This window comes from Oryctolagus cuniculus, chromosome 17, assembly GCF_051225735.1.
Source record: "Oryctolagus cuniculus isolate XC-2025 breed Fujian yellow rabbit chromosome 17, ASM5122573v1, whole genome shotgun sequence".
Classification (NCBI taxonomy): Eukaryota; Metazoa; Chordata; class Mammalia; order Lagomorpha; family Leporidae; genus Oryctolagus; species Oryctolagus cuniculus.
In genome coordinates this window covers 3947152-3960436 of record NC_142883.1, presented here as the reverse complement: position 1 = coordinate 3960436, position 13285 = coordinate 3947152, and the positions used below count along the sequence as shown (strand labels likewise).

Here is a 13285-nt window from a genome sequence, read left to right as displayed (position 1 = left end):
CCAGTTGTCCCAGTGCCACCTGGAGACACCGACACTTGCAGTTGTCACTTGTGTACCATTGAGCTGCTGAAAAGCTGGGCGTGTGGCTGACGAGTGGGAGGCCCCACCCCCAGAGATGGTGACCTGGGGGTGCAGGCTAAGAGCTCTGCCCTGGGTGTCCAGGGAGACCCTGGGGGCAGTGTCGCAGGGAGCCGTGCCCCCTCCCTCCCGTGGCTGCCCCCAGGTAGGCGAGTGAGCGCGTGTGGGCAGGGGGTTGCCATCTGCTGGGAGCCCCTGTGCGTCCGGGGTCTGAGCTGCCCCCAGCGCCAGGCTGCAGGGCTCCTGCGGGGGCCGTGATGGGAGCTCCCGGCTGTCAGACTGGGGCACGGACAGTCCAGGGCCACCCTTTGCTCTCCATTCCCGGACCCACGAATGTTAGGGGCGGGGTCTGGGTCTGCCCCACGCTTGATGGACAGGAATACTGCGGCCCACAGAAGGGGAACTTGCTGGGGGCGCTGGGCGAGGCTGGACTCCCGGCTGCGTGTGGGCTTCACGCCCTGCATGGACCCTGGAGAAAAGCATTTGCTGAGCCCTGTGGTGCCGGGGACTGGGTGCTGCAGGGGCCCTGACCTGACAGCGATCCCGCCCGGGGCGGACGGCCGGCAGCAGCCAGAGTTCAAGGCCTGCCGCAGCCCTGTAGCCACGAAGCCTGGGGACGTCTGGGTGTCCAGCCTCAGGGGCCGCCGGGAAGAGGAAGGGACACCGTGCACGTGAGGCTCCCTGGTGCCCAGTGAGCGCCCGACGGCAGCAGCTGGCATCGCTACTGCGTGGCCTGGTCCCCGGCCGTCACCCAGGGCATCTGAGTCCCACCCCCACCCCCTCCCTGACACGGTTCTCCTCCCGGCAGGACTTCTGCTCAGCCCCAGGCCCTGCACCCCCGGGGACCCACACCCTGCAGAGCCCCTTCGTCCTGGCCCCGAACGCCACCCACCTCGAGTGGGCCCGGAACGCCAGCGTGGCCCCTGGGGCCTGGCCCCCCGCCCACTCCTTTCGAGCCTGGCTGGCTGCCGCCGGGAGGGCCTGCACCGACGCCTGCCTGGACCACGGGCTGATCTGCGAACCCTCCTTCTTCCCCTTCCTCAACAGCCGGGACGCCTTCCACAAGTGAGTGCGGCCCCCTCCCCTACCGTCCCCCCAGAGCCTGGCCCGCAGCCCTCTCCGGGCATCTTCTGCACCTGCTGGGTCAGCCCGGGACTCCAGCCCGTCCAGGCCCCTCCCCTCCCCTCTCCACCCACATTGCCGGGACAGCAGGTGGATAAGGGCCTGGGGGTTTGGCCAGGCTGCAGGGTGTAGGTGAGTGACGCCGCTGTGTGGCCGCGCCAGGCTGCAGGTGCGCTGTGACAGCACCGAGTCCGAGATGAACCACCTGTACCCGGCCTTCGCGCAGCCCGGCCAGGAATGCTATCTGCAGAAGGAGCCCCTGCTCTTCAGCTGTGCCGGCTCCAGCACCAAGTACCACCGGCTGTGCCCCTGCCGGGACTTCCGCAAGGGCCAGGTGGCCTTGTGCCAGGGCTGCCTGTGAGGCCGCCGGCACCACCACGCTCGGCGCCACGGCGGCCCCCTCTGCCGCAGGGGAAGCACCAGCAGATTCTGAGCTCCAGCCGCTCGCCCGCCCTCCCCTCCACCCCCTCCCCGCCAGAAAGGGGGCGGGGCAGAGCCATGCCTGGTGTAGGGGGAGGGCAGCCCTCCCAGCCCTTCGGACCCACCCCAGGTGGGCTCCTCGCTCTCACCCCGGGGACCCCTGACAGCACCCAACTCAAGCAGGAGCTGGGCTGGTCCGAGGGTCGCGTTGGCCCTGGAGCAGGTGGTCAGAGGCCCTGCCCTGTGCAAAGCCGGATCTGAGCCAGACGGAGAAGACCTGGAGTGGGCCTCTCAGCCCTGGAGAGCCGGCCTGGGCTTGCGCTGGACAGAGCCGGGATCGGGGCGCACACGGCCCACCGTGTCCCTCTGAGTTGTCGGGGGCTTGGACAGAGGCAGAGCCCCAGGTGAAGCTGACCCTGCCCACGCCCCTCGCAGCCCGGCCCTCCTGCCCCTCACCCCTCCTTCTTTCCCAGCTCCCACTCCCCTCCACACTTGAGGACCCCCCCTGACCCTGGTTGAATGGTTCCCTCTCCCGCTTCTCCCCAAACCCACCCTGGCATGGCCACAGATATGTTTCCACCGCGTCGCCCCTCTCCCCCTGCCTCTGGGAACAGGTGTGCCCCCTGTGAGGGCTCCGGAGGGGGCCTCTGCCTCCCGGCATGCCCACCAGCCTCCAGGGAGCCCCACCGCACATCAGTGCTGTGTCCCGGCCCCACCTCTGCGCGGCATGCCTGCCCGCCCCACGCCCCCCTCCCAGGGCCCTGCCTGATTCAGCTCAGGCCATCAGAAGCACTGCCACGCCCCCCCACCCCCGCTCCCACCCCACCTGCCCGGCCCCGGGAGCCAGAGGAGGGGCCGGCCGCCGTCAGAAACCCCACGGTTCCCCAGGACCTGCCCCGTCCGGGAAAGCAATAGAGACACTCACTCTCTCTTTTTTTAAAGATTTATTTCTTGAGATAATAAATATTTTACTGGGATGTGAGATGCAGAGGAGGAATCATGCTGTTTCTTTTCCCGGAACCGCAGGAGCGCCCAGGGTCAGGGTGGGAGCCCGGGGCCCCCAGACCCTGCCCCGCGTCGCTCGGAGCACACGGGGAGCTGGGGCCGGCCGAGTGGCCGCTGTCAGAGGAGGTCCCTGCTAGAACCGCACGCCCCTGGGCCACTCCAGCTGCTCCCGGGAGTGCTCCCACTTGACAAGCGAGAGTCGAACCCGGTCAAGTTCACGTCAGGCCTGGCTGCGCTCCAGCCGGCTGTGGCCGCATGAGTCCCTGCAGCGGGCACGGCTGAGGAAGCCGAGGCACCGAATCTCGGGGGCTGGCGCGGCTTTGCGAGCGGGGAGCACACAGCTCAATCGCGTGATGGCTGCGCGGCGCCTGTGCGCTGTGTGCTGGCGGCCCCAGGCGTGAGAGGCCACACAGTATGGCCGGGGCTGCGGCCTGAGGTTCTCCCCTGGGGCAGCGGAGCTCCCTGCAGGGCGGCGGGCACCGTCCAGAGACGTTCCGGCTGGGCAGGGCTGGGGGCAGGGGGCAGTAGGCAGCCACGGCAGCTCCAGGATGGGGTCCAGGGGTGTGCGCCCGGGCCGGCCTCAGCTACATGGAATGACCCCGCCCAAGGTGGGAGCGGCACCCAGGTGGATTAAACCTGTCTGGGTCGGTGGGTGCTTCTCAGAACTTGGGCTGCACCCAGAGCACGTGTTGTGGAGCACGGGTAAGCCCGGTTGCTGGACCCACGCCCGGAGTTCCTGAGTGAGCAGGTCTGGGGCGGTGAGCACGGAACCGGAGTCTTTGACAAGCGCCTCAGCACTGCTGCACCGCAGGTGCTCTGTGACAGAGGTCTAGACCAAGGAGTGCGTCTCGAGCATCGCGCTAAGTAGCGACCCCTGTTCTTAATGGAGACCACAGCTGACGGCCACCCTGTTTGCTGTGTAATGGCCGGTGAGCGAGTGCTTACAACCAGGTCTGCTTGCAGAGGTCAAAGCCGGCTGGGCCACCCGAGGTCCTTGTGCTACCCCCGGAGACCAGGGCCTTGGACAGCGGGTGGGGAGCCCAGGGGTCAGCGCCCCTCCCACCCGGCTGTCTCTGCTGTGCCGGCTGCAGGAGGCTGAGCACAGAGCGCTGACCCAGGTACCTTCCACGGTCAGGTCCAGCCGGAGCGGGGCGGCTCAGAAACCTGGCCAGGCCCTCTTGGGAGAACCGAGCCTGCTTTCCCCTTTGCGAAGTAGACTTGTGAACAGTTTTGGGTCCACAGCAGAAGTGAATGAGAGACGGGGGCGTCCCAGACACCCTCCCGCCCGGGGTCTCCCCGACCCCAGCGCTTCCTGGCCGTGCATTTGACGCCACCCCTGAGCCCCGCGGATGCTGCCTGGACAGCCCCGCCCATGGGCCACGCCAGGGCACACCATGGCTGCCGCCACCCCATGGCGTGCATGCGTGCTCACGGCCCTGTCCGTCACGCATGATACCGCCGAGAGAGTTCACCTCCCTCCCCCCAGCCCCTGCTCGTCACCGTCCCCACAGTCCTGCCTGTCCCCGGTGTCACGTCGCGAGCCATCCAGCTGCAGCCTCTTTGGCTTGGCGATGCACCTGTCACGTCGTGACCTGAGCTCATTTCCTCTCGGTGCTGAGTGACAGCCGTGGTCTGGCCTCGGCCTGGGCTGTTTACCCGTCGGTGACTGAGGCGGCCCCCGGGCGTACGCTGGTGCGTGAGCACCCACGGGCACCCACGGGCAAGGCTTTTCTGTGCACACACAGGGCTCCACTGCTCTGGGTGAACTCCAGGGAGCGCGGCCGGCAGGTCCCGTGCTTCCATCAGGAGGCTCCAGGCTGCACCGTCTCGCGTCCCCAGCAGCGCCGGCAGGGAGTTCCTGCCCCGCCACGTCCGTCAGCGGCTGCCGTGGCCAGGGTCCCGGAGGGTGTGCAGTGGCGTCTCACTCTGGTTCTGATCTGCGTCCCCCTGGTGGAGTGTTTGCCATTTGCTTGTCTTCTTGGGGCAGGGTCTGCTCCGGACTTTGGCCCCCTCCACGTGCTGTTTCTGTTTCCGGAGCTCCGGGCACGCATGCCTCAGCCTGGCTTTGATCCTGCCGTGGGGAGTGGGGAGGGAGAATTTGTAGCCCAGATGTGGGAGTCAGCGGTGCCAGGTGGTGCCTCCTCCCTAAATGAAGCCGGTGCCTCCCCCACCTGCCCGCCCGGGCACCCTGAACAGTGGGGGAGATGGCAGCTCTGGGGGAGGGGCCGCCCCTCCCCACTCACAGGTGAGGAGACAGGTGTGGCAAAGGACCCTCCGCAGCCTTGGCCGTCACGTGGGGAGCGCTGGCCACCCGAGGCCCAGGCTGCACCCAGACCGACCAACGGACAGACCCACAGTCTCCAGGCAGGGCCCAGGCCTCAGAAGGTTTCAGAAGCCCCCCTGGGTGTCCCCAGTGAGCATCCCAGGTGAACCAGCCTGGGTGGGGGGCAGAGAACAGGAACTGCCCCCGTGCTGGTCTCAAGGGCAGCAGAGGTCAAGGCTGGGCCGGGCAGTGGCGCTCAGCAGGACGGTGGCCCCTCTGCCTGGGGAGGCCTCTGCTCCAGCGTCTTCTCTCAGTGCCCAAGCAGGGCTGGCAGGGCAGGCCACAAGCGTCAGAACCCGGCGGATTGGCCTGCCTTGGGCTTTGGCCCCACAGCTCCCCACTCCCTCTGGCCCCAGGGACTTTCCTCCCAGCCCCAGGGGAGGGTCTGACTGAGGGGCCCTCCGCCTCCATGGCTGGGCCACCCCCAGGATGGGACCCCCATCACGGTTCTTACAAGAGCGCAGAGTTCCGAGCTGGGCCCCGGCCAGTGTCCAACACTCAACCTGCTGCGAGCGCGTGCTCCCTCCCAGGACAAAGCGAGGAAGACTCCGGGTGCCACGTCTGAGACGCAGCAGGTGCTGACTGATGCCGGATGCTCGGCTGTTCCTGTGCCCCCTGCATCGCCCCCTTCCTGGCACAGGAGGACAGCGAGGCACCAGGGACCACAGTGCCCCACCCGCTGCTGCCGCCCAGGCCTGGAACCTCAAGCCCTGAGCGCCTTCTCCCAGCCAGAGCTGCCCAGGCAGGGCGGGGGGGAGGGCTGTCCTTGGGCAGAATGAGGCAGCCCGAACCCTGATGCCCATGACGGTGACCTCCTGTGGAAGGAGGGCCTTTGTAGACATAACTCAGGTGACAGAGCTGCGCGTGGATTAGGATGGGCCCCACACTTGCCAGAAGAGAGACCCATGGGCCGAGGGGAGCAGAGATGATGACAAAGCCCTGGACGGGGAGGCGGGAATGACCGGCCACACCCCGCAGCTGGGGGTGGGAGGGGTCTCCCACCCTTGATTGCACCCGGCTCCAGAACTGCGAGGACTCTGTTCCTGTTGCTTTTTTTTTTTTTTTCTTAAATATTTATTTATTTGAAAGACAGAGTTACAGAGAGGCAGAGGCAGAGAGAGAGAAGTCTTCCATCCACTGGTTCACTCCTCACATGGCCACAATGGCTAGAGTTAGGCCTACCCGAAGCCAGGAGCCAGGGGCTTCTTCTGGGTCTCCCACACGGGTGCAGGGGCCCAAGGACTTGGGCCATCTTCTACTGCTTTCCCAGGCCACAGCAGGGAGCTGGATCGGAAGTGGAGCAGCCAGGACTCGAACTGGCGCCCATATGGGATGCCAGCACTGCAGGCGGTAACTTCACCTGCTACGCCACAGCGCCGGCCCCTCCTGTTGCTTTATAAGCCCCGTTTGTGGTCGTTTATTACCACAGTCACAGGGGATGAAGACGGAAGAGGTCAGATTTCTGCTGCCCTTAAAGAGAGCCACAGAGGCAGGAGGCAACCCGCAGCCCAGGGGCCCTGAGCTGACCCCACCCTGGGGAAAAAGACCCTGGGTCCCCAGGGAAGCAGGCCAAGCAGGCACTCACCACACAGGGCACCTGGGCTGGGGGTCCCTGCAGCTTGACCTCCCAGCTGGACCCGGGAGTGCCCTCCCTCACGCTCGGAGTCGGCCTTAGGTCACCTCCATCGGGGGCTGCTGGAATCCACTTAGCTCCCCCCACTTCCTCTGCCTCAGCTTGAATATTGGACCCCGGGGAGCTGCCAGTCTAGAAAAAGCAGCTGCTGCCTGCCCCTGACGCAAAGCAAAGCAGGACGCGGTGGTCCGAGCCCTGGGGCCAGCGCCCCCTGCCTGCCGCCTCGCCCTTTGCCCCGGGCCCCCCAATGGGGGTGGTGCCGTGTTCTGGGGAGCAGCCCAGGGCTGGGCATTTGGTTTTGAGAGTGCTGGGGGCTGCTCTGTGAGAGTCAACCTGGGTCCACGTGAGACACCCCGGGTGTCCCCCTGCGAGAGGCTGTCCGTGGAGGTTGGCCCCCCTGCCGGAAGCCCCCTTGCTCCCTCAGAGCCCCTGCCTGTGCCCCGCCCCGCCCGGGGTCCTCGGAAGGCGGGGTGGAGCGTGTGTATTCCCAGCCCCGGCTCAGTGGCTTCGGGCGCCTCTCTCCTCTCACTCGCCCATCCAGCAAACCCCAGCACCCGCGCCAGGCATGGCTCAGGCTCCCGGACCCAAGTCTCCCGACCACGGCCTGGGGACTCCCTGCCTGATGATGCTTGGTTTTCTCAAGCTCTGGAAACAGTGGGTTGTGGGCATTCCCCAGAGAGCCGTGAAGCTGTCCCCAGGGGAGTGGCCGTGGGGGGCGTGGGCTGAGACCAGGAGACCTGGCTCTGTGGGAGCAGGTGCCGTCCAGCTGCTGGGTACCGGGTAGGAGGGAGAGATCTGCCCCTGCCCGGGCCCTGGACGCTCTGCCCTCTCCCGCCCTCGGACAGCAGGACACCGGGCCCCGGGGACCTTGGACTCCAGCACGCGGGTCTCCGCCTTGGGCCTCAGGCTGAGTCCCGCCCCGGCCACTCTGGTTCTTCCCTGTGGGCTGAGCCTCACCACGGGCATGCGAGGTCTTGCACCTGCCGACGGCCCTGACGGGTCCCCCAGCAGCCCCCTTGTGCATCCACACACGTCCTGTCAGTCCTGTCTCTGGGGAGCCCCGGCCGGCCTCCCCGTCTTCCTGCGCTGGGGCCTGGGGTTTCTGCTCTCTCCTTTCACAGGGGCCTGGGAAGCCGGGCTTGGGCCCCTGGGGGCTTCCGCCCGTCCTGCCGGCCCAGCCCTGCCACAGCCCTGCCCCAGGCCTGCCCCAGCTGGAAGAGGCCGCCCACAGAGCTCCATCCTATTTTCTGGTGTTGCCACCCTTCCAGGGCTCACAATGGCAGCGGCTTCTGCCCCGGGACTGAGCTGAGACCTGGGCGCTGACATCAGGCAGCCCCGTGTTTGACACCTGTCACTCACTCGCTGGGACCCTGCACAGCAGGCTCCTCGGGGGTCTAGTCCCGCCAGCCAGTGAAGTGGGGACGAGCCCTTCGCTCCATCACACATGACCACAGACCCACGACTCAGAGCAGGGCAAACGCCTCTTACAGCTCTGGGGGTTGGAAGCCAGAAGCAGGGCTCTCTGGGTAAGGCAAAGGGGCCAGCGGGGCGCACTCCTGGAGGCCCCCCCGGGGAGGGGAGGGTGTGCTGCTTCTGGAAGCCCTGGCCCTCCCGGGCTCCAGGCCCTTTGCAAAGCCCGCAAAGGTCAGGTCTTTCCCACACGGCCTGGCTCAGACCCACACCCTCCTGCTCCCTCTCCCACTCCGAGGGGCCTCGCTGACTACCCTGAGCCACGTGGGTCATCCTGCCTCAGCTCCTCTGTCCACGCCAGCTCCTCTGTCCACGCCACAAGTCCATCCGTGGCCTTAACCCCTCCTTGCCCTGAGTGTCAGTGACGGCTCTCCAGAGAAGCAGGGGTGTGGACAAGGGGACTCCAAAAAGGTGATGGAAACAAAATTAAAAAGTAAGCTTAGGGGCCGGTGATGTGGCATAGCGGGTAAAGCCGCCACCTGCGATACCAGCATCCCATGTGGGCGCCAGTTCAAGTCCCAGCTGCTCCACTTCTGATCCAGCTCCCTGCTGGTGCACCTGGGAAACCAGCAGAGGATGGCCAAGTCTTGGTCCCTGCACCCTCGTGGGAGACCCAGAAGAAGCTCCTGGCTCCTGGCTTCAGCCTGGCACAGCCCCAGCTGTTGCAGCCATTTGGGGAGTAAGCCAGCGGATGGAAGACTTCTCTCTCTTTCTCTCTCTGTCTCCTCCTCTCTCTGTGTAACTCTGACTTTCAAATAAATAAATATTTTTTAAAATAAGTTTATTTAGGTGCAAAACAAATTGAAATGCATGCATAGAGGGGTCTTCAAAATTCAAATTGTTTTGCACCAAAACAAACTTAAATCCATTTTGCCATAACTTTGTTTAGGATTTACTTATTTATTTATTTGGAAGGCAGAGTTACAGAGAAGCAGAGGCAGAGAGAGAGAGAGAGAGAGAGAGAGAGAGATCGATCTTCCATGCACTGGTTCACTCCCCAAATGGTTGCAACGGCCAGAGCTGGGCTGATCCAAAGTCAGGAGTCAGGAGCTTCTTCCAGGTCTTGGCCTTGGCCATCTTCCACTGCTTTCCCAGGCCATAGCAGAGAGCTGGATTGGAAGTGGAGCAGCCGGGTCTTGAACCAGCACCCACATGGGATACTGGCACTGTAGGCAGCAGCTTTACCCGCTATGCCACAACATGGGCCACTCTATGAGCTTTTAAAGTATTCCTTGTAAATATACTCAGATAGATAAGACATAGATAGATAATAGATTGATGATAGATAAATGGTAGAAATATAGATGATAGATCAATGATAGGTGATTGATTAATGATAGATTAGATAACAGACAGATGATAGAGAGCTCTGTGATAGAGGGACCTACCTGTTGTGGATGATGTGTATTTATATAGAAATGGGTTTGCTTTAAGGGACTGGTCCACTCAGTTAGGGGACTGGCAACGCCAAGTCTGCCGTGCTGGCCACTGGGCTGCGGATTCGCAGTGCAGGTGCACTGGCCACCGGCTGGCAAGGCTCTTTCGTGTCCTCTCCAGGCCTTCCCCTGGTTGGATGAAGCCCACCTGGGTAGGGAGGACGCCCTGCTGTCCCCAGACTGCAGTGCAGTCAGTCATGTGAGGTGCTGGTCTCTCAGACGTCCCCCTAAAGCTCGGGACTCGCAGAGCCGATCACAAGGGGCCCGTGGGTAAGGAAGTCCCCTCCGTTTCAACTCCTTAGAGGAAGTCCCTTCCCAACCAGCCTGCTCTTGGCTGCTTATTTCTGCCTGTCAAGCCCATGGCTGTGTCCAGCTCATCAGAATGCCTTTCTCAATCTTTTGTGGGGACTGCCAGAGAGAGAGAGAGAGAGAGGGAGAGAGAGAGAGAGAGAGAGAGAGAGAGAGAGAGAGAGAGAGAGCGCTTCCATCCTCTGGTTCACTCCCCACATGCCCACAACAGCCGGATCAGAGCTGAGGTCAAGAGCCAGGCACTCCATCTGGGTCTCCCCTCTGGGTGGCAGGGGCCCAGCACTTGGGCCATCACTGTGCCTCCCAGGTCTGCACTGGCAGGAAGCTGGACTGGCGAGCAGAGCAGAGGCCAGGTGCTGTGGTCTGGGATGCGGCATCCCAAGCTGTGTCTGTGCTGCGCCGAGGTTCTTGTCCTCGTGCAAGGAGGAATTCAGGCGTGAGACAGAGAGGAAGGTGGCGAGCTTAACAGGGCAGGGCATCCGTCAGAACGGATCTGAGAGGCGGTGTCACCAAGTGCAATGGAGAGACGGGAGCTGACGGGCCAGGCGGTGACTCAGCCAGGAGCAGTGTGCACAGTCCACCTTCAGCCTGGGGCTCACACGGGCATGGGGGCCAGGTCTTCCCCTCCCGCTCTCCCTCTTCTCCTGGGAGTGATTGAGTGGGCTTCCTCCCAGGGCTGTCAGGCTGGGCGGCCACTTGGTGCCGGGGTGCTTTCCCTGGTGGGAAGGCTGGGGCACCCTTTAGTTGCTGGGGTGTGGGCAGGACTTTGTAGTCTGAAATACGGGGCTGCGCCCACTCCCACCACCCCCAGAGGTTTGTGCTTTGACGCCTGCCTGCCAGCCAGGCAGAGCCCTCAGCTCCCGGCCACACCGGCTCCTGGCCTCCCAGCCTCCAGAACGCTGAGAAATGCAGCCCCCGCGGGCCGGATTCTGTGACGTCAGAGCCGGCTCACAGCACGGTCTCCAGTCCACGTCAGCTTTTACAGAGCAGCTGTGCCTGGAGTGGCTCGCAGGGAGAGGGTCCTGGAACGGAACTGAAGAGCACACCTCCCGCCTGGGACCCCGTCCGAGCCCCTCGTCCTCTTTGGGCCGTTGTACGACCCTGTACGTGCGGAGCGGTGACAGCGGCATGCGAGATCGCCGTCCGGAGGGCTGCGTGTGACCGTGTCCCGTGGGAAGCCGTGGGTTCTTGCCCCGTGGCCAGTTGCGCACCTGTTAGTGTGTGCCTCGGCGCTCCTGACTGCCTACTTGGTTATGTTCTGTGTGCTCTCCTTCGACCGTGCGGGGTCCCTGGTGGGTCAGTTACATAAAATCCCTGGTGTGTGACTGTGTGCGATGGAGCCACGACTTTGCGTCTGTGAAGATTACCCTTCGAGGGGCACGGGTGTCGTGCCACAGCGAGTTAAGCCGCCACCTGGGACGCCCATAGCCCACGTCAGAGGAGCGGTTTGAGTCCCAGCTACTCCGCTTCCGATCCAGCTCCTTGCTAACGTGCTTGGGCAGGCAACAGAGGATGGCCCAGGTGCTTGGGTCCCTGCCACCCACAAGGGAGCTCCACCCGGGGAGCTGGCTCCCGGCTCAGCCCTGGCTGCTTCAGGGATCTGGGGAGTGAACCAGCAGATGGAAGATCTCTCTGTCTTCCTCTCTGTGTCATTCTGTCTTTCAAAGATAGATAAATAAATAAGGCTTTTTTAAAAAAGGACCACAGTCCTTGTGGCGAGAGCTGTTAGAATCTCTTGTGCTACAGAGGATGAGCAAGAGGCCCAGAGAGGTTGGGTAGTTTGCCCGAGGCCACACAGTCAGGGGGACAGGCTCTGGATGCTGGGGTGCAGCCCCTGGGAGGACTCAGCCCTGTTATCTCCTTCAGTTCCTGCCCCCCAGCCTGTGAGAATTAGTGCGGGATTTGCACGAGAACAGGGAGGCCCAGAGAGGTTAAGGAACTCACCCGACAGTGAACTCACCTGACGGTGATGGCTGGGCAGCGGGGGAGCGGGGGGGGGGGCACTGATAGGAGACACAGATCGGGCAGGAGGGACAAGGGAGACCCCGAGCTCTGAGGGCTCAAGGGGCAGAATTTGAGTCACACAGCATCCGGTGTTCTCAACCCTGGCTGCAGTTCTTACAGTGGGGACTTCTTGTTATGCAAATGTGTTTATTCATTTGAAAGCCAGAGCTGGGGCAGGGGGGTGGGGCATTCCATCCGCTGGTTCGCTCTCCAAATGGCCACAATGGCCAGGGCTGGGCCAGGCCGAAGCCAGGAGCCAGGAGCTTCTTCCGGGTCTCCCACATGGGTGCAGGGGCCCAAGCACTTGGGTCGTCTTCCACTGCTCTCCCAGGCCACAGCAGGGAGCTGGATGGGAGCGGAGCAGCCAGGGTCTCAGGGATGCTGGCATGGCAGGAGGCGGCTTAACCGGCCGCGCCATGACACCCGCCCTGCAAACCTGAATGGCTTCTAACTGCTAGCAGCAAACCCACGTCCGCTCCTCAAACTCCGGCATTGCTGGGCTGCTCGAAGTCCTGCAGGCCAGGACCTAAACCTATTACAGCAATGACACTGGGGCTCACAGCTTAGGGAGCGCACCCTGCGTGCCGGGCGGAGACAGACAGCAGCCCCACCACGGCCTCAGTCAGATGATTTTATGTTCCCACTTCATAGACACAGGGTGAGTCACTGAGCTTTCCTTTGTCTCCTGAGTTGGCTCTGCGAGCCAGGAGCCTCCACAGGGCCCCACCAGGTCTCAGGATCCCCACACACCAGCCCCTCTCCAGCCGGCAGAGGCTGGGGTGAAGGGCACAGCGCCCCCTGCAGGCCTCGTGTCTCGGGCGGAGCTGGGCTTTGGTGCACCTATTTGGAAAATCCTGGTGCTGGGGGCCTCAGCCAGGCAGGGGGAGTCAGGATGGGGGGGTGCACCTTCCGGGACCCGTCCAGCTAATTGAAATGTGCCAGGCGGCTTCCTGGGGCTGTGCTGATGCGGCCTCCAGGGGGGAGCTCAGGGAGGCGGCTTCATTTGCAAGGGAAATGACTTTGACTGGGGCCCTCTCCCCTGCAATCTTGCTGTGCTGGAGGCTTTGATGAGCTTGAGAAGAAGGTGCCTGCCTGGTTTATGCATGAGGAGCTGTGCCTGAGAGCTCGGCCCGCCCTCCTCACCCCTTCCTTCTCCTCCACCCCTGTGGGCACTGGCATCCCAGGCCACCCCTCGGTGGTGGGAGTGCACAGTCCAGAAAGTGGAGCCCACGGACCCCTGTCCTGGGTGTGGGACGAGTGGCGTGGGCCCCGTGTGCCAAGTGTCCCGCACCGAGCCTGGCAGGGGGCAGAGACCCGTGCAGTCCCAGGGACCCCTACCACCACCTCCACCCTGCGTGCTCCCCTCCAGCAGCCAGCCACCCCCCCTCCGCCGCGGTCTCCCCCTCCCAAGGTCTCTGGCACAGGCTGTGCAGGGGTGGGGGTGGGGGAGGAGGAGGGACCAGGGAGCTGGGTGCTTTCCATAGG

At 63.9% G+C, this 13285-nt stretch overlaps 1 protein-coding gene across 1 annotated transcript in view; it reads left to right on the top strand.

The window, feature by feature from the left end:
• MGAT5B (alpha-1,6-mannosylglycoprotein 6-beta-N-acetylglucosaminyltransferase B) overlaps window positions 1-2604 on the top strand; it is a 66029-nt gene extending 63425 nt beyond the window's left edge. Inside the window, exons 16-17 of the mRNA XM_070060246.2 lie at window positions 887-1143; window positions 1363-2604. Of these exons, the coding sequence (XP_069916347.2) occupies window positions 887-1143; window positions 1363-1561 (456 nt within the window). The 3' untranslated portion in view covers window positions 1562-2604. The remainder of the gene's footprint in view (window positions 1-886; window positions 1144-1362) is intronic.
• Window positions 2605-13285: the final 10681 nt, after the last annotated feature.